Source organism: Convolutriloba macropyga, chromosome 13 (assembly GCF_964194025.1).
Source record: "Convolutriloba macropyga chromosome 13, txConMacr16.3, whole genome shotgun sequence".
Taxonomy (NCBI): Eukaryota; Metazoa; Xenacoelomorpha; order Acoela; family Convolutidae; genus Convolutriloba; species Convolutriloba macropyga.
Window position 1 is genome coordinate 45,828,844 of NC_134480.1, and position 20,785 is coordinate 45,849,628.

Genomic DNA, 20,785 nt, shown 5'->3' on the forward strand with positions numbered 1-20,785 from the left:
AATTCTGCTTGCCGCAATCACTAATCAGTGAAGTTTGATGATGCTTCGTTAATATGAAGTTGCATAGAGTTAAACTTTTCCACTAATCAGTGAAATTCTTACAAACGTAGACAAATGTAATTTTTGTTCGGTTGCCTAATTGTTCTCCGAGCGCGATAGAAAGAACCCTAACCTGTGGTGGCTAACTTTTGACTAATGTGTGTGTCTACTGACACTGGGGATATAACTTCACATTCCTATAAACCTTAATGTAGCAAGGGCATACCAGGTCTTGCAACTAATCCTAAGAAGTGCACTTTTGCGCAGAAAATACTGATTCAATTTTTTGAATTTATCAAATACCATAAGATCCATATATCAAATTTCAGAAATATTAGAGAATCAAATTTTTTTAAGAGCGATCTTGTCCACAAAAATTTTTCTAATTTGCCTTCCTACTCTTCGATTAGTAATGCACAATCATTTTTCATGGTTGTTTGCCTTTTTATTAAGCTGTTTTTATTAATGGCATATTGACCCGTTGTTAGAAGCAAGTGTAGACGACAGTGACAAATGTGGATAAGTTTACTGGAGAGAATACCATTATTGTAACGTAATTATATATTGCGACGTCTCAAAATGGTTTTAAGCACAGAACTTCGGGCAATTTTTCAGTCTCTTGTAACTCATATTGTCATTTTGTGTGATCTTGGTGATCTTTTTGAACTCAGAATCTCAACGCTCTGTTTCGCAGCTTTTTATCCGGCAATTTTCCAGCTATGTTTCAATTGTACCTTTTAGTATATATATTTAGCATATTAAAATAATGAAATAAAATGTTGCTACTTTAATGATTGGGTGGTTGTGTTTAGAGGGAAGCAGTTCACAGATGACTGTTCTCCTGGACCCAAATACGAGATCACAAAGGGACTCACCAACAAGGGATCCGACGGCACTCCTCATGTTGGGATCTCCGGAAGACACCCAGACATGACCTCATTCATGACACCCTCACCAGGTAACAACCATACACGCAGTAATTCATGATGTCACGTCAGTTGGGCTATTTTTATCCGTGTCAAATTTTTCGATCCCTCGTTAACGTTAGAATTGTGATTAATGTTCGTTCGAACTGCAGTGATAAGAAGTATCTCACCGCAATTATCAGCTTTTCTTACAAAAATCACGATTATCGTTAATCTGGTTTAAATACAAAAAAATTGCATGCAAGTTCAATTGCGCTAGGAGCATTGGAAAGATATCTATCAACCAGTATGGCAAGTAAGCAACTTAGAGTCCAAGGTTGGGTAAAAGAGTAAAATTTCTTTCGGGTTGTTTCGCAGAGATTATGGCATCCGTAAATTAATCTGTGCCAAACGATTGCCAATTTTTGGTGCAGAAAATGAATGAATTATTATGAGTCTCACGAACAGTTGCCAATTTAAAGAAAGATCGTTATATGTTTTGGTTTTTTGTAAGTAAAACAACATCTACATGGTTGCATGTTAATATATGCCAAATATTATTTTATTATCAAAAAGCGTATGAAAGAAGTAACAAGTTTGCTTGTGAAGAGCTATAAAAATTGATTCAAGATATCTGATAATTTTTGGTTTATTACTGCATTAATAGTGCTTTTATCTATGCAAGTATAGCCGCTTACCAAGTGGACCACAGTCCTACGAAGAGAAAAGCACCCTCTTACTCAATGGGTCAGAGGACTAACATTGACGACAAAAATAAAAACCCTGGTAACATCAAAATCTGTTCATATGATATTTCTATACCTACTATATGCTCATATCGAGATCTGATTGCTGAAAACTTTTCTTCAGTTTTTGTTTGTGTAAGCATCAACTTATAGCACCGAAACTCTTAATTACATCTTTTATTTCAGGGTCAAACTCCGACTGTTCTTTTGCAAGCTTTTGCGGAAACTGCTAATTTTAAACACGGTTAATACCAAAAACTTCAAAATAAATTGAACATTTAGTTGATGCTCTCGAAATTTTCCCAAAACGTCGGATAGTTGACAGAGGTTCCGTGCTGATGTGCCAGGCCAGAATCAAGTATGCCAAGACAAAAAGTGCTCATGTCAAGACCGATTGTTTTGTTTTCAGACTACGGTGCGTTCATCTTTGGTCTGAACACACTTGATTTTTGTCTGAGACCTAAATCTGAGCATACCTACAAAGTACTTAAATGTATGCTTAAGATACTAAATTTACATAGAATTCTAAAGGGTCATATTTTTTAATTTACGAAAATCCGTTTTTATTAGTCACCATGCCGAAGAACATGCATCAGATCTCGATATGAGTCCATAAAATCTCTGGTTCTTTCGGAGTTCTTCTGCTCCGTTTTTTTTTCAATCTTCTCTCTTTTTTTCGTTCTCTTTCTCTGTTCTCTTGTATCTATAGACAAGTACGGGGTTGAGACTGCCCAGAAGCAGGTGTACAGGGCAGCCCCCCAGTACAGCATCGGGGGGAGGACCAAACAGTCCAAGTCCGACAACACACCATGTGAGTAAACAACACACACAACAAACAAACAAACTAATACAAAAAAGGCAAACAAGGTAACAAAGTAACCAAGCAGCTTTTGCAATACAAAATTACATCAAAGAACTCTCGTGAGACTACAACGTCGTCAAAATTGGGCGCAAAACTACTACTGATCCTACCGACTGTTGCAGCGATGTTTAAAAAGTATTCTGTGAAGTTCTGCCTTCTTTAATCTAAACTTGCTAAGCTAGATTACCCGCTGATTTGTCGTGTCATTCAAAACCAAGAATAACGAAGGCTTTCTTACTGGCCTTCAGTCCGTGAATGATCTCGTCATGTAACCCAAGAAAGGCGTGCAATATTTGGACGTAGCTGCTAAGAAAAGTCATCAGGGATATTTTTGTTCATTTTGTTTATTTGTTTACTCATATTGATTTGTGTTGGTGTGTAGCGCCCAATGCCTACCAGCTGCCGACGTGTCTGGGCACGAATCTAGTGGACAAATCCTCTGCGCCCTCTTACGGGGTCAAGAGCAGACCAGTCGTGGGGGGATTTAGCGAGGACTTGCAGAAGGTAGGGTCTTAGAACAGATACTTATCACCCTGTCATCAATAAAAATAACTTGATCCACTTTTACAAACACAACCCTATCATTTCTCGCACTCACCCAATTTATATCACCCCCAAAGTAATCGACAACCTTAAAAAATTTAAGTTCTTAATCAAAATATTCAATCTTAGTATTTAAGAGGAAGAATATCAATTAATCAAACTCTTGTTCATCAAACGAGGTCTGAGTTAATCGCATGCAACCAAAAAGTTACAATATCGTATCAAATAATATGATTGCAACAGGTATTATTACTTATAAGGGCTATTTCTGTCACCTTATCATAACCTTGCCATGACCTTTCATGACCTTTGGGATTGCACTTTAGACCCCTGGCCCAGGTACGTATCCCACTACTGATCCAAACATTTACAAGTCAAAGCGTCCAGCATTCACAATGACGGCCAGGAACGAGGTCCCAGGGGACACCACTACAAAACCCGGTCCAGGAGCACACAGGCCAGAAAATGTAAGAAATTTTGCCCTTTTTAATCTTCCGATTTTGTTCACATGCAGACACCAGGACCCGGGGCGTATAAGACCACTCCCCCGGAAGTGACGAAAAAGCGGGCACCTGCTTACCACTTGATTGGAAAGTACCCAGTGCCATTTAGATCTGCTGACCAGACACCTGGTCCTGCTAACTATAATAACGAGGTCTGTCATTACTATTCATAACCCTACGCTTGCATATTCACAGCCCTAGTAGAGCGATTGTTGTAAACTATTGGCATGAACTTCTGTCTTTGTTCATGACCTCTAGTTTTTTGGAGAAAACATGTAATTTAAAAATATAACCGTTAGGTTAAATACTTACATGTTAAAAATATCAAATAGCAAATCATCATGTGGTTTTTATTATACGCTAAATATAATGATCACTTTGAGGCTGTTCGTATTTGCTTTTAGATACAAAAATAAAATTTAAAAGAACCTATACGTCTATTAAAAGGCTTTTGAAGATGATTTTTTGAAGTATTATGATTTGGCGATAGTTTGCATGCATAGTAATTTTATACTAGATTAGGGGCTCAAATACAACCAACCATCAGAAAGTTTAAAAAAGTTCATTGCCGCAATGCTATGGTAAAAGGTGCATTCCGGCTTAAATGGTATATATTATGCGATATAATATGATCAACAATGAATCACCATGTTGTGTATTTCTTGACTTCAGTAAAACCTTTGATAATTTCGACTATGAAATATTACAAAAACAATTGGAACTTTCTGGAATTCATGGTTCATGTTTTGGTCTTCTGAAATCATAATTAAGAGAAAGAAAACAGTTTGTTTCTATAGGAAATTTTCAATAAAAAAGAAGCCATGAAACGCGGTGTTCCTCAAAAGTCAGTACTGGGACCAATTTTTTTTCATTTTTGCTTATGATCGTCAGTTTGTGTGAGAAATGATTGATAAAACACTGCTTGCCGATGACACGTCAATACAATGTTCTCTAAAAAAATGGATAACAAAACATTGCGCAAAATCTCCAAAAAATCTGCAAACGGATGGAAGAAACTCCGCTGAACATTAATCATAAGAACACAAATTTTGTGGAAATCAACTAAAAAATCCAAGGCGTCTATAGAAAGTCAGAATTTTCCAATACTAATTTCTGAAACGATGAAATATTTGGGTGTTTCTCTGGACCAAAAACTTTCTTTTGCCGATCATATAGAAGAAATTACAAAAATGAAACGTGTAACAAATTGTTTTTACAATTTGAAAAAATTTTCAGTCGTAAAACTCTTGTACTCTTATATGTTCAATCATGTTCAATCAAATCTGTATCATGGAGTTTTGGTGTACGGTACTGCAAATATAACTGAACTTTAAAAAGTTAATGGGTCACAAAATCATATTTTAATTTATTTTGGGTCTTCGAAAATTTGAAAGCGTTTCGAAGGTTAAAGAAGACCTAAAAATTTGAAGCACACGCGAACTTCACCTCTATGAACTAATTAAGGTGCTTTCGAAGGTTCTTAGAAAAGATTTACCAAACTATTTTTTGAATGATAGATTAACAAAATTGAATTAGAACAAGTTTTAAGTGGAAAAGCTAGAAAAATTTAACAATAATTTTTAGTGAAATCGACTAGGAACAACAAAAAAAAATTGAAAACGCGAGTGCGAAAGATACTCATTGTTTTTGCAAAACTGTACATCAAAATAATAAAAAAAATTAATAACGCTATCCGATACAGAACTTCCAAATTTTACATAAACTTAGTGATAATTACATGCAAAGTAACCAATTCCTTTTGAAACAATTCCGGTAGGGGTCAGTAAATTAGTAGCTCTTCAGGTTATGCTTCATTTGTTCAATATTGTTGAAAAGATACATCACTTGACAGGTTCCGACCTATTTGAATGTCTCTCAAGTGCTGATTGTACAAATGCATGGTACTTTTTATACAGCATATGGAAATTCAAATGTATTCTAATCCAATTTACTATGATTCCTCTGGTCGAAGTTCTGGTTCACAATTATGATCAGACTAACCTTGGATTAAGATACATTAATTGTGGGGCAAAAAGTACCAAATGGTCCTACGCAAAATGCCAGGGGAAATGGTCCGATATGATAATTAGAGGGTGACCAGATTGTGTATATAGGTGACTGCCCATTTGAAATCTCAGCCTTCCTATTCGTTTGGAGTGAGACATTCAGAGTATGCGGGTGTACCCATCAGTTCACAGAATGATGGCATGTGCAATTAGTCTGGTCATAGATTGAGAAGAAGAGATAGATTTTAACTAAGATTTGTGCTGTGGGTTACAAGACAATATACCCAATGTCAAAATACCCAATGTGCCAATGTACTCAATGCCATTATAACCAATCTAATCCATTTGACCTTTTTGTCCAATAATCTGATTACAAATTAGCAGTCGGTATTACAAGCATGTTTTATCATAATTAAGCTAATAATTTTATCCCATGTTTGTTTGTGATATAGTTTCATATCAAGTTATAAAAGCCGTTGTGGTATTGCCATGGAGCGCGAGGCATGCTAAAATACACTAGCTAAATTTTATGCTAATTAATAGTTCTGGTAGTTTTAACATTATCATAAAATATTTTTTGTCACATTAGGTATATTGTCATTGGGCATTTTGTTCTGACACCTGTGCAGTGAAAACAAAGAAGGAAAACAAAGTTTTGAAGACGATATCACGATTGTTCGCGCGCTGATATTTTGAATCCAAGCTGTCTGTTTGAACCAATGAAACCAAGAGCAACAAAGCTTAATAAAAAACCTGAATGATGTTTATCTTAACTGTTTTTTAGTAAGCCCCTTTGACGAGTGCTATCTTCGAAAAGTTTGAAAAATCAATGTCTTTTAGCATAGTGTTTCACAGGTTTCCAGAAAATCAAGTATCATTCAAGCGCATTTAGAACAAACCTGAAAAAATGGTAAGACCGCTTTTTAATATGATTTTTGTGGCTACATAATTTATAGAAAGTGAAAAAAAAACTAAAAATAGCAGGTACAGTCATAGAAATAGCCATACATAGGTGAAATGCCTACCTGAGAATTTGTGACGTTTTATTCTTCGAAATCGAAAGATGAGAGAGTTTATGAAATTACAAATTTGTTTGAAAGCTAATTTTATACATCAATGAAGTATACCATTTGTCGTTGTGGGAGTTTACTGTTCAACTACACCGATTAAACAAAAATTGAGTTCTTCTTATTATTATAAATTGAGTTAGGATGTTGAGTTATTTAAACAATTTCAGCGCAACAAGTGCGAAAAAATCAACTTTTAAGATAGATTGTTCGAAGATTGTTTTTTATTTTAAGTTTCGGAAAATTATAGTATACTGAACATAGAGATGCAAAAAATTGATCGCGGCCATGAATCTTCCGTATTTCTCCTCTTCATCCAAAAACTGAAAAACTAGGACATTTTTGTTTTGAAATTTATACTCTTGTGTTGTCTGGATTGTTTGCTGTTGTATTGAAGATAGCTTTGTCAAACTTTTGTTAGGAAAAGCAACAAAAACAAATGAGAGTTCTTTGCAAAAAAGCATCTAGGTTTTGCGGCGACTATTCGCATTGTTCAAATACCGTTACAAAATAGGTCAATACGTGCGTGCTACTGTGTCCAGATCATCGGATTAATTTAAATTCTGCAAATATTTAATGGAAAATACGTAATTTAAAGTATGATTCTGCGTTGTATGCATTAATTTCCGGTTGCGGAAAAACTCTCATGGAAATGGACCTCCACGGAAATACACACCAAACAAACTATTTAAGAGCTGCGCTTTTAGCACGTTTGGCCATGCCTCGCGGGTCATGGCCATGCCTCAGTGGCCTCAGCAGCAGGGACTATGAAACTATCACAACCGAACAAATTATCACGAACGAAATTCAATTTTAAAATGGGGGTTTATTTCCATGGGTGTTTCTTACAATGGGAGTTTTTTTCGTGGGAGTTTATTTCCTATCTAAGTTTTAGTGGGTTTGCTTTGAAACCCCGCAATTTAATTTCAAACCCCGCAATTTTTATCAATGCTTAGGTATATACAAGTAGGATAACCCAATTCGGTTACCGGATGATATGGGATTGATGAGTGCATAAACCATTTTCTTTTCCATTATATTAGGTCACAAAATTAACACCCTACGGAAATTACAACCATATTAACCTTGAATTTTGGTCGTAAAAAATTGCTCGTTGTTATTGTTCCAAGTCTCATTGGTCGCTATGGCCGCTGGTTTGGCTAAAATTGCTAAATTTACAGCTCTTCGATAATCAAATGAGGCTTTATTGCCGTGTTTTTTCCCTTGAAATTTCAGGTAGCTAAAATTAGATGTTTTTGTTGGTGTCAGCGGAGGTGCGGAAGCAATTATCCACTCTGCAAAAATCACCTACGAAAAGATCCTCAACGCTGAATCTAATGAAGGAGTGCTTTTGATTGATTTCCGAAATGCCTTTAATTCGGTTAAGCGTTCACACTTATTGCAAGCTGCATGCAATTTCATACCAGGTATCGCAGCCTTCACATATTTTTGCTACTCTCAGCATGTGCCACTATTGTACAATAACGCCAGTCTTCAAAGTGAATCGGGTGTTCAGCAAGGAGATCCCTTGGGTCCACTTCTCTTTTCGTTGACGTTATGGCCTGTTATAGAAAAAATAAGAGACGCGGTTCCAAATCTTACCCAGCACACTTGGTATTTGGACGATGGTTTTGTTGCAGGTTCAGGAGATCAAATCCGAACTACGCTCGATATCTTAGCTAATGAAGGTCCAAAAAGGGGTCTGTATTTGAGGAAAGACAAGTGCGAACTCTGGTCAATCGTAGATCTACCTTCAGTTGATCGAGAAGTTACAAGAAATATGGGCAATGGTTTTGAAGTACTGGGTGCCGCAGTCGGATCACCAGAATTTGTTTCTTCTTGCCTGCAGAAACGTGTTCAGAAGGTTGTGTCGCCCTTGGATAATTTGAGTTATCTGGATGATCCTCAATGCGCTCTCGGCATACTTCGTTATTGCCTAGGGACACCAAAATTAGTCTACTCTATACGCACTAACACGCCGACAAGACATCTGATCGATGTTTTAAAAGTTTTTGATTCCAGCCAACGGGATGCGTTAGATCAAATAATAGGTGCTGTCACCTCTGACAATGCGTGGTTGCAGTCAACTTTGCCAATAAACAGTTCAGGCCTCGGAGTGCGACAATCGCAAGAGCAGTACAGAGCCGCATATGTGGGCTCAGTGATAGCATCTGATGACTTGGTTCAGAAAATTACAAACCAGCGCGCGTCAGACAGTAGAGTTTTTAAGGAACTCTATGCAAGCCTTGAACCTTTCAACTTAAATTCCTACACACAGAAGAAAATTCAAGAAGCTGTAGATACTGAAAAGTTTTCAGAGCTGCTAAGAAATCAGTCGTCAAACAGGGAGAAGGCAAGACTGCAATCACTCTCTTTGCCTCATTCCGGCGCATGGCTTGCGGCACCTCCAGTTCCTGCCTTAGGTCTCCTTATGTGTCCCAGTGAATTTCAAATTAGTGTCAAATACAGACTAGGTATTGCAGTTTATGAAGATGAAAGAAAATGCCCTTACTGCAGGTCTTGGACCCTTGACATTTTTGGTGACCACGCCGTCATCTGTCCCGGAAGAGGGGATGCAATTTCTCGGCATGACAGGATTCGTGACCTTTTTGCATCAGCTTGCTCAGCAGCTAATTTGTCCCCAGTCATAGAAAAACGGAACCTTATTGCAGGAAACGGTTCTCGCCCTGGCGACATATTTCTGCCTTCATAGAAATCAAGTCGTCCAGCTGCTCTAGACGTCACCGTAACTTCTCCACTGCAACCAAACATTATAAATCATGCGGCAGAGAAGTCTGGTTACGCGATTGAAGCAGCCGAAAAGCGAAAGTATGCACAACACGAAAATGATTGCTCTGAGCAAGGAATTTTGTTTGTTCCCCTTGCTGTTGAGTCATTGGGTGGTCTGTCAGTCACTCTCAAGAAAGCGTTAAAGCGCATAGCCCTGTTAGCTGACAGCAGGAATTATCAGTCGCAAGGACATGCTATCGCTTTTGATAGATTGGCTCAGTCGGTTTCCGTTGTGATTGTACAAGGATCGGCCACAATGTTGCTTGCACGAGTCCCGTAACCCCAATTTTTGCAATATTTTTGGACAAATTCTATTTCCGCAAACATTGTGAACTTCAAGAAGAAAGGAGTCTTTTGAGAAGCGTCACCCAATGAGAGGGGACCTTCGTTTTTGTAAATACTGTCTCACCCAATGAGCGGGGAGAACATAAATAATTTTCAAGAGTTCATAGAAGATTGAAACGAGAAGAATTCTGAAACTTAAGGAGAACAGGACTGATGTTATAGAGTGCGATTGAGAAGAGTGAAGAATTCTTCAACAAAAAACACACTTATTTGAACCTTTAATGAGCAAAAACTTTTAATTCCGAATCAAAGTTTGATAACAAAGATTTGTATTAATTCATTTTTTTTGAAAGCTATCTTTATTGTGTTTTCCCCACGGACTAAAATTTTTTCATTTCGTGCGTGGTAACAGCCTGTAATGATGCACCATGTAGGCCTGTTAGTGCCAGAATGTTCGTCGTTTAATCTAGTTTCCAGATTCATAGCAAATTTAATGCAAAATGAAGCTGTTTTTTGTTGCTGGAAGCACTATTCTTTGATCTTGTCAGTATCTCTTATGCCTGATGGAGATGTTTTTCAAAAAAAACACTGTAAACCAATATCTATATATAAGTCCTTTCAACTAAATTATCAACTAAATTAGATTTGATTCTAGATAAGAGAGCATTTTATCAACATTTTGTCAAATAATGTTTTTGCCGCACTTTGTTGCAATAAATGAAAAGGATTTTTTATATTTATATCAAGCTGTTTTCAACATCCATGAGATTTCATTTTTCCGCAACCAATCTTTTTTCACTTGAAAAAATAGCTTTTTTCTCATTATAACCCCCCCCCCCCTCCCCCTATAAAAATAAGCCCCCTGTTATTGTATAGATACCATAATTGGGGTCTATAGGTTATATGAGCAATAAGCTGAGAAAGGGGTTTTATTGAGAAAGACCCGAAAACATTTGCTAATCCAAGCAATGATCTTGAAAATTAAAAAATTGATCATTAGTTGTTAGGGTAATCATTAGCCACATTAGTCAGTTATATAAAACGAAATTTTTTTAAAGGTTATCAAATTTAGTCAAATCGAAATGATGGTCTCTACTTTGAACTATACATCTGTACGTCAGTAGTTTTGAATAAACTCTCGTTGCGGGGGCAAAATTGCATAACTTACCAATGACAAAAATTGTTAGCGCCCGATAAAAACTACAAAAATCCGAAACTATTCTTTGCAATTGTACTGTATTTTTCGCCACCATTTTCTTGTCACCAATACTATATGTAGATTTGCGGGTAAAAAGTTTAATCAACTGCAGTGGGGCGTAAGCTATAAAACTGTTGTAATCGCATGACTGTCAAATTGATTAAAAGCATTACCGTGTGGTTGTCATCTTCCTCTCGCAGTCAGTCGACAACTTGGCTTCGCCGCCTCGGAGTATGATGACTTTTCGGTTTCCCTGGCAACTGTGCGGTAATAGTCTTTATATGACCATTGTATTTTCAATGTAATTTTGCCTCAATTATATTTTTGAGAAATATCACAGTTTTAAACGTTGAGTGGGCTAGCCATATTCGCGCAATTAAGTTGTTTGTGATAATTTGTTGGCTTTAACTATAACTAACTCAACTATTCGGAGCACGCAAAAATTGAGATGAAAGTTTTTGATAACCGATGGAATTAGGAAGTGAAGAACTACGAAGATGGAATGAAACCTTGAATTGATTGCAATACAAAATACGTACTTTTCAAAAATTAACCGTCATTTTTTGCTCAATTTCTTGTTTGAGTGATTTTGTCAGGATTATTCAACAGTTTCTTTTCTTCACAGTTATAAACAAATTTAACAGGTTTTCTTAATCGGGGCGTTTCCCATAAAGCCTCCCAGCTTACTGGGAATAGATTGATCGTACCCCACCCACCTCCACTCTTGCCTTCACTCGACCAACCCCCCCCCCCCCCCCTTAGCGTTGTTATGCCATAATAGAAGGAGGCTATAACATGAAAGACCAATTTCAAATGTTGGATTTTTCAGGTTGTGGTGACCAAGAAGCAATCTCCCGCTTTCTCATTTGGCATCCGACACTCGGAGTACACTGCTCCATTGATTGTAGAGCCGACAGATTGTGATTAAGCCACCCAACCTACACACACCCACGCATTTAGATGACTTGGAACAGAACAAAATGGAATTGTCTTATGCTAGATTTTGAAAAAGTGTTCTGAAAGTCAATGCGTGAACAAAACCAACTCAAATAACAGAATTTTATTGGCTTAGGGGAGAAAATGGATTTATAAGTTTTTCAGTGTACGTTGCGATGTCATTAAATCAAAAAGGAACAACTATCTAATGTAATCCTAACGTATTAATGATATATTTGAAAACCCAGTTGTTGTATTGTATGAATTAAAGATTGGCTTCAGTTTACCATCTTTTTATAGATTCAGTTTCAATGACATAGAGTTAGGTTTGGCAAATCTTGGGATAACTAGTTCCCAGTATTTTTTAATGTGACAGCACACACACGCTCGTACGAGTGCACACACGCACGCACGCACTGATTGTCGTGATCAATGTCAAATCAGATCCCAGAAAAAGAATAAATTCAATTGAAATTTCAATTGTTAAATTTGATGATGAATCTCAATTATTGCAGTTCCCCAATTTCTTTCAATCCTCGCTGATATTTAGCCCCATCTTTAATCCTGAAAATACGACCAACAAAGCGAACACCAGCTCACACAAAACACTAAATTGATATCCAGTAATGAAACTGCTTTTTGGTCTGTCTTGAATCCGACTTTTGTCTGGTTCCGTTAGGGATAGTTTGAACTCTTTGACTAATTCCTGGGGTTTCGTTTTCGAGTTTAAACCCATACTGTTCATACTTTCGTCTTCTATAGTGTGTTTTTCAAGGAGGGCAAGTTGTCGGCTTAAACTGTCAATTGTTTGCTCTTTTGTGGGTTTTGGGTGCTTCTTCTCAAACTCGTCTTTAAGTTTGCGAAGATCGTTCACCATCGCGCTGTTTCGGTACCTGTTGTAAACCGAACCATTAATCAAATAGTTGGAAAAAGTTATCAATCACAATGCCAAAATATTGTGAACTAAACCCACCCCCCTCTCTGATTATGACCATCCGTAAAGAAACTTTTATAATAGTATAGTATAATATTCGATCTTTGAAATGGACAAATCCACAAATCATCAAGCTGTACTGACTGCAAAAGCAAGTATTAATTTTGTTCACACATAATACTGAAAACAAAAATTTATTCATAGAGCTGAAAGTGGTGAAAAGAAATAAGGACAGAGCTATATCTACACCAAGGCATGATTTACCCGACATAGTTTGGAATGTCTTTGTAATATACGTAGCTATAATGTAAGTTTCAATCATAAGGCTCCTGAGTTTTTTCTGAAACAGTACCGAGAGACTTGATTTTATCCTGAAAATGTTCAAGATCAGTTCTAATGAGAAACTGAAAGTTATAAGTTACCTGTACGCGTTAACATGCAGTTTGAAATCAGGTTTGTACATAATTGCATGGTCGGGTACCATCTCCGCGGGCAACGGGGGTGCCTTCGGGGGCTGAACCTCGGTTGGACCCGGGGGCTCTGATCGGACTGGACCCCCTCTTTTGGACGACGTCTTGGCAGGTTTTGTCTCAGGTTGAGTTGCCTGTGTTGGGACTGGTGTGGGTTTTACAGGGACTGGCTCCTTTTGGTCGCTTTTGTTTTGGTTCATTGGAGCTGGCTTTGGGGGAAGAGTTCCCTTTCGCTCCCCATCTTTGCTTGAAAAGTTCGCGCTGACGATGAGACAAAGTTAAAACTGTTTCCCTTTTCAATCTTTTTTGAAACCAACTATTTTGAGAACAAAGTTGAAAATTCTAACCTCAAAACAAATAGATCTATTTTAAAGTTTAATTAAGATCTCAAATGTAACAAAAAGCAATATTCAAAGAACATTTGAATGAAAGAACCTTAATAGATAGGACTCTAACTTTCTCTAAGATCTCAAAAAGTTTGTTAACAACTAATAAACTGCTTATAGCCGATCTCTCTGATTTTTACTGTAAATAATGTTGTTTGGTAGTGTTTCAATCGGAATAATAATTGCGCAAGCGAGCAAGTTGAGCTCAGTTTGGACGCGTATAAGGGCGCTTCCGTAGTTTAAGCAATATATTATGTTGACGAGAACACTACGAAAACTTTTTATTGGAGCTGGAAGATTTATTTAAAAAAACTACAAATTGACATCGGGCGACACAGAAACAGAATTGTTTTGGAGCCTTAAATTTATGGAAACAGTTTCCTGGAATTAGATGTTGATTTTGCAGTGTAAGTGTAATAGGACTCGTAACTTGAATCTTTCCCCTCTTTCAATTTTTCCTCCTCATTCTCGTCAAGTGTCACGGCCGGAGCAGCCCCTAATTAGTAACTGGCGAATTACATGGTTTTAAAATTCATAGAAATGGCCATAACTAAATTATCAGTACATCTCGCAAAACGTTTCATTCATTGAGATAGCAGCAATTAGTTGCATCTGGCAATTTGTAACTTGCATAATCAGGATTTTAACATCTTCAGAAGCGAGATAATCCAAAAGAAGATAAAAAAGAAAAACTCAAAAGCTTCCTATATACTAGATGTTCAGAAACGAAGCTATTTAATAACTATATAGCATAACCAACTAATGTAGAGTGATTTGCTCTAAGACGCCTTGCGAGCAGTTGACTTCGTTAGTAGCTAGATGCGGCTTATGGAGGTTAGCTATAGCTTAACTGTGAGGAGAAAAAAGGAGTAAAAGGGGGTTGCATTGGGAGGGTGGAGGCTTCTTTTTAACGAGAACACTACGAAAACTTTTATTGGAGCTGGAAGATTTATTTAAAAAAACTACAAATTGACATCGGGCGACACAGAAACAGAATTGTTTTGGAGCCTTAAATTTATGGAAACAGTTTCCTGGAATTAGATGTTGATTTTGCAGTGTAAGTGTAATAGGACTCGTAACTTGAATCTTTCCCCTCTTTCAATTTTTCCTCCTCATTCTCGTCAAGTGTCACGGCCGGAGCAGCCCCTAATTAGTAACTGGCGAATTACATGGTTTTAAAATTCATAGAAATGGCCATAACTAAATTATCAGTACATCTCGCAAAACGTTTCATTCATTGAGATAGCAGCAATTAGTTGCATCTGGCAATTTGTAACTTGCATAATCAGGATTTTAACATCTTCAGAAGCGAGATAATCCAAAAGAAGATAAAAAAGAAAAACTCAAAAGCTTCCTATATACTAGATGTTCAGAAACGAAGCTATTTAATAACTATATAGCATAACCAACTAATGTAGAGTGATTTGCTCTAAGACGCCTTGCGAGCAGTTGACTTCGTTAGTAGCTAGATGCGGCTTATGGAGGTTAGCTATAGCTTAACTGTGAGGAGAAAAAAGGAGTAAAAGGGGGTTGCATTGGGAGGGTGGAGGCTTCTTTGTGTATTGGTTAGCCTAAAAAATGCTACTTTTGTATGGCGTATCATGGTTATTTCTATTCGGGTTGTTTTTTCAGCCTGTATATGATCAAGTCTCAGCTGATGTTTCGGGTCTTTCCCAATTATGGCATTTTGTTATTTGCGCTCAAAAAACTCTCTGTATAAAGTTTGAAAACTATTTCAACCCAAACAAGTACATTTTGAAATGAGTTATGGGTCGTTGTACGAGTCTCTTTATCCTATTTGGTTTTCAGAAAGATTTTTTTTTATTTTGCTCCTCAAAGAAAAAGTACTTTCTTTGTTGTCTCATTAATAGCTCAGTATAGAAGTTTCATGGCCATAGATTGCCCACATACTATCATTTGCTTAAAAAACGCTCAAAAACGTTTAAAAACGATTATCCCCTGGACAAAAAAAAACGGTTTAAACAGTTATCCCTTAATAAATAACGGCAATCTCCAAAAGAACGATTCAGAACTTTCAATTAAAAAACGAAACATTGGAGTTTAAAAAACGCTCAGAAACAGCCTTTTCCTAAGCAAAAACTGCTCAAAAACGGTCGTCTCCTAAAAAACGCTCAAAAACTACCACTTCTTATGTCGAAACGTCAAAAAAGGTCGAAAACACTCAAGCCGGTCAAAAACACATAAGGGCTTGATCGTTTTTCCCTAAAAATACCAATCAAAAACGACCGTTCCTTATGGTTTCTTGAAAAAATTTCAGCAGGGGTATGGTGCAACTACCATGATGGGGTCTATAAAGGGAAGAACTCAAATTTCCTTCTCCCATTGAAGGGCCGAAAACTGATATTGTTTCCCATAAATTGAACCAAATCTAGCGGTATTTGAAAATTTTGAGCTGCTGAGTTCACATTGCAGCTGCATTAAAATCAAGCTATTAATTTTGTTCTGTGCTGAATTAGATTCGTTTTAGATAAATGAAATCACAAATCTGCAAATAACTCAATTTAGGATATAAGATTAGTTGAAACGCAATTCAAAAGAAAAGTTTAAAATAGCCGAAAAAAATCCCGAATTATATGGACTAAAGAGTCCCATAGATGCCAGGTGGACAGTTAACTGGTACTGCTGGAACTTTTAAGGAAGTTAAAGTTGAATTTAGAAGGACTAAACGTGACACTTAACTGATAATGTCAGGCAAAATGCTGTCAAACGAATGGCAATCATTCGGCTTCAGTTAAAGCTATCCTGAGCTTCTGGAGGCTCGCTTAACATTAAGTGCAAGAGGGGGAAACTGAGGGTGTGAATAGAAAAGGTGCGTTAGGAATAGAGTTGGACAGGTGTGGAGTGAGGAGCTTGGCAGGAATGAACTGGAGGGACAATGGGTCAAGGGGATGGAAGGTGAACACGGTTGGCGGTTAGGGAAGGCAACTGGATGGATGAGTGGAAAGAGAAAGTTTGCAGCTGCCGAAAAGCTCCTTCACACTATTATATATTCTCAGCAGCTTTGGAGAATTTTACACTTATGGAGCAGTGTAAAGTACCCAGAAAACTGCTGAGCAAAATAATGGCCTTCGCGCTTCACTTGTTTATCAATTTGTCGAACAAAAAACTATCAGGCATTAAAAAGTAGGGTACACAAAAATTTGCATTAAAAAGACAAACCGGCCTGATAAAACTGCTTCTTTTAGAGCAAATAATTACACCTCCAAAAACCAAAAAAAATTCCGGAAAACATTATTTGTTTCAGTTTGTACCCAAAGTTCTATGCAGGTAAATCTTATGAGAACAAAAAATTTTTTGGTATTGAAAAATATCGTAAACTGAAAACTTTTGTTCTTCTCATTATATCCATTTGGTCCTCTCTTTCCAATTTTCGACGATTAGATAAGCTCTGGTGCGGAGAATTAAAGTTCTCTTAAAGAAGTTCTCTTAAAGTTCTCTCAATGGATTACTGAACAGTTTTTAATGCAAAACAGTCATTTTTCTGAGAAACAATTGAGAATCCAACTTTCAAAAATTTATGATCACATTTTAGACCTTTTCACGGGCTTAAAGTTGAAATATGAAGTAAATTATTTATCAGGCAGATTAAAAAATATTTGGTATCTAGCAAAAAATTAGCGAATTTTTAGTTGAAAAAGTTAAGAAAAACCAGTGAAACCAATTACTTGAATTTTGTTCTCTGAAATTTTATATATATATATATATATATATATATATATATATATATGTGTGTATATATTGATAGTTAGAAGCCATCGAAAGTTATTCAAAGTCATGCAAGCAATTTGTTCTGCTATATCAGTTTCTTATTGCTTCTGAAACTGAGCCTTGACCCGATTCACTTTAATTTTTTGGAGAAATCTTCAGATATCTTCAGTCTACTTTAAGCGCGCATAAGAAATGATTCCAACTTCACTTTTGAAGAAAAAAATGTTTTTTCGAATTTTGGAATTGTATAAACTGGAAGAAATGGATGCAAAATTTCACTTTTGTCGGTGGATATCCAGACTGTTTCTGTTATAACGAAGTTCAGTTTCCTCATACATCTACTCATCCTTAAATCATAGGAGACAATAACTGAATTTTATTCAAATTGGGTTGTTTTTTTATCAGAAGCCGCGCGGAGATCGTAGATGGCTATTTTTCTTTCTTTTATTTTTCTTTTACTTCGTCAGGAAATTTTTTTTTCTAGCGCTGCCTTAGCATATTAGCATCGTTTTGATTTGTCTTTGCTAAATTAATTCTTTTTACATTATTCAATCTCAATGTTAAGAGCAGTAGTTCAAGGAAGTATACTGAGATGAACAGATAAAGTTGCAGAAAGTTAAGTGAAAAACGAAACGCTATAAACCTAAAAATTCCTATTCAATTTGGCCGCTGCTTTATTACCTTTGTAGTTGGTTGGTCTTAGTGAACTAACATGAAAAACCGAAAGATTAACCTTTCGTTGTCTATTTTGTTTTTAATTGCTTCTCTGAAAATTTTTATTAATTTATTTTTAGGCTGTGAATTTAGGCATGGCAAAATGCACCCTGCAGTTGAAATAGCTTGAACTTAATGGATTTATTCTGTTTTGGCCCCCCAGCTTAGTGGGCTTAAATTTTTTACGCCCCCAGGCGCACGTGCTATTTTTTTACATTGTAACTTGCTATATAACAACATATAGTTTGAAACGGGGGAGGCGAAACAGAATAGATCCACCATATTTTTTATTATAAAGCTACAATAATTTTCCCATATGTATACCATAAACAAGCCCGGGTCCACTGAATTGACATACCATAAACTGGATCATATATGGTACCTTTATAACCATAGAACTTTCCAAAAATGACCCATCAAAATCATAAAAAGTGCCGTTTGTGTTCTTGCTATGACCTATTTGAACTCGAACGGTTATCTTGTAGTACCATTTCTTGATCTGATAAGATACCCGTCTGAGCTTCAGTAGAGGGTAAACCCGGTTCCAGAATGATTCAAAAATCCGTGCAAGTTGTGATGTGATTACCAGTGCCAGTGGTGTTTTTGATTTCTGGTTTGTCAGATGACTCATGTTTGGATGTGGGGTTGTCAGTTGCAGTGTTATTTGTTAACGAATCGATGTCATTTTCATAAAGAGGGCGGTGCTGTGATCGTTGATTGACAACTTGGGGGACTAGTGGGATGTCTGTGCTGCTTCTGCGTGTATCTGCTAGACTATTGCGACCTAGAACAGGTGCTTGGCCGGACTTGAGTCTCAGAGCAGAGCCAGCACATTTCAAGTGTAAAAACTTAATTCAGTTCTGAAGCATTGCATCGCCAGAATATTTTAAGTTTCTTTATGAGCAGTTCTTCTTCATTATGATTATATTGAGGTCATGGAGTTAAACCATGCTAAACTTACCCTGTACAGTCTGAAAATTACTCAAACCCAAAATTAAGTCTGAGCAGAAGAAAGTCATAATTTTGTAGCTTATAACTGGTAATTACTATAGTAGTATACACACTATTCATGGCCATTGCGAGCCAGCGCCCCTTAAACTTTTATTTAACATTGTGCTGATTTTTGGTATTTGCTGACTAAGGACAAAGACATTATATAATTAGCAAATAGCATTATCATTCCTTTGTCCCCAAATCCCACACTGTAGAGCCATTTCCACATGAATTAAGATAAGCTTGTGGATTTATGGCTCAAGGATTTTGTGGCTTAAGGAGATAAAATGGACCAAATGGTAACCTTTATTTGGTACGTGGTGGTGGGGGGGGGGGGGTAGCGTTGCAATGGTTTCGATGTGTGTTGTTCGTGTTTTGTGTTCTCTGAAATGATTTATATCATATACTGTCATAATCACTGACTGACCTCTCCCTCTAGTGGGGGCAGTGTTGATTGAGGAAGCAGTGTCCCTTCGCTTCCCGAAAGCGGGAGTCTTAGCCCCACTGTAATCTGCACTCTGATCTGTAGTCTGTTTCTGCATGTACACTACCATGTCACCCACTGCAGGTTGGAACATTGACCAGCCCAAGGGGTCTTGGTGGGAAGTAGTCTCTGGAGAAAAGGATACTTTGAGGGAAATTATCAAACATAGGCTGTTATTATGTAGCAGAGAAACTCTGGGAAATGTATACATAATCTAGAAAAAGTTTAGGTAAATTTACCTAAAAAACATGAATTAACTTGAACCCTCCAGGCACGTGATTCCCACTTGAAAGGAATTTACCTGGAAAAGTTAATAGAAAATTAAATTAGTAAACCTGACCTTATAAAAAGATACCTGAAAAAATCAGCGAAAACGCTTGAAGAAAAATGCTCGAATTCTAGTTGAGGTAACAATTTAGTGTCCATGCCCAACTCGACATTACCCGACGTGGCATTTACCTTTTTGCAGTGGAGTGTAGATGTTTGGTCTTGAATTTTTAGTAACAACAGTGTTACCAAAGTCATCTTTCCCAAAGTCATTTCCCAAAGTAATCTTTTACTATTATATGCAAACTAAATTCTATGATTCACACGCAAAAAAACAACATCAAAAAAACATACTTATAAACTATGTGAAGCCGAATAAATGTAAGCTCTTTAGTAATTCGGCCCTTTGATTTGTGCAAAATTTATACACTGAGCAATGTCTAATCTTCAGGTTTTCATCTTTTCTTTGTACAATTTGCGATTTGCATTGTCAAAGCTACCGTCAAAGTGGTTGATGTCAAAAAAAAAGATTAATATTCAACGACCAGACCGACCAAGCTAAAAATTGGACTTTTTTCAAAGTATGGTGTTATCTAACTAAACCATAGAGTTCTTGGAGCGCAAATACCACTGATAGTATCTGAATTATCATTGCAGGTCTCGGTGGAACTCAGTGCTTCTAAGAAAAAACATATTAAGTGAAACTTGACTTGCTCAGATATCTTAGTTTCTCTGAGCTATACTTCTTTTGGGAGTCAAGCCAGACAACAAACTATCAATGAAACTTGAAAAGATTTTTCATTCTCTCAAAAGATTTTCGTTGTTCATTTTTATCCAGTTTTTACACTTATCATTAGTATTACCCAGCGTGCGAGGAGACATGCTGACAGACAATCAGATGATGAACACTAATTTTGATCTTAACAAC

At 36.8% G+C, this 20,785-nt stretch overlaps 3 protein-coding genes across 5 annotated transcripts in view; 1 reads left to right on the forward strand and 2 right to left on the reverse strand.

Moving 5' to 3' along the window:
- The window catches only part of LOC142351974 (ciliary microtubule associated protein 1A-like), a 26,277-nt gene extending 14,111 nt beyond the window's left edge, over nucleotides 1–12,166 (forward strand). Inside the window, exons 3-8 of one of the 3 annotated variants that reach the window (XR_012760987.1) lie at nucleotides 852–997; nucleotides 1,635–1,730; nucleotides 2,935–3,056; nucleotides 3,422–3,562; nucleotides 5,713–5,867; nucleotides 6,234–6,371. Coding sequence is in view for 1 of the 3 variants with exons in the window: in XM_075404267.1 (XP_075260382.1) it covers nucleotides 852–997; nucleotides 2,400–2,501; nucleotides 2,935–3,056; nucleotides 3,422–3,562; nucleotides 11,774–11,872 (610 nt within the window). In the remaining 2 variants the exon portion in view is untranslated. Of the gene's footprint in view, nucleotides 1–851; nucleotides 998–1,634; nucleotides 1,731–2,399; nucleotides 2,502–2,934; nucleotides 3,057–3,421; nucleotides 3,563–5,712; nucleotides 5,868–6,233; nucleotides 6,372–11,773 lie in introns of those variants that run through there. The other 2 variants (XR_012760986.1, XM_075404267.1) reach the window with 2 other exon arrangements.
- On the reverse strand, nucleotides 11,894–14,162 carry LOC142351975 (uncharacterized). Its single transcript, XM_075404268.1, has 3 exons — nucleotides 14,052–14,162; nucleotides 13,237–13,545; nucleotides 11,894–12,773 (listed from the first exon to the last, which is right to left on the reverse strand). Exons 2-3 carry the CDS (start codon nucleotides 13,482–13,484, stop codon nucleotides 12,410–12,412), a joined length of 612 nt encoding a protein of 203 aa, XP_075260383.1. The 5' UTR covers nucleotides 13,485–13,545; nucleotides 14,052–14,162; the 3' UTR covers nucleotides 11,894–12,409.
- Nucleotides 14,163–14,685: 523 nt separating this feature from the next.
- Nucleotides 14,686–20,785, reverse strand: part of LOC142351736 (uncharacterized) — a 48,177-nt gene continuing 42,077 nt past the window's right edge. The window contains exons 7-9 of the mRNA XM_075403882.1: nucleotides 19,534–19,719; nucleotides 18,700–18,897; nucleotides 14,686–14,816 (exon numbers count right to left, since the gene is read on the reverse strand). Of these exons, the coding sequence (XP_075259997.1) occupies nucleotides 14,686–14,816; nucleotides 18,700–18,897; nucleotides 19,534–19,719 (515 nt within the window). The remainder of the gene's footprint in view (nucleotides 14,817–18,699; nucleotides 18,898–19,533; nucleotides 19,720–20,785) is intronic.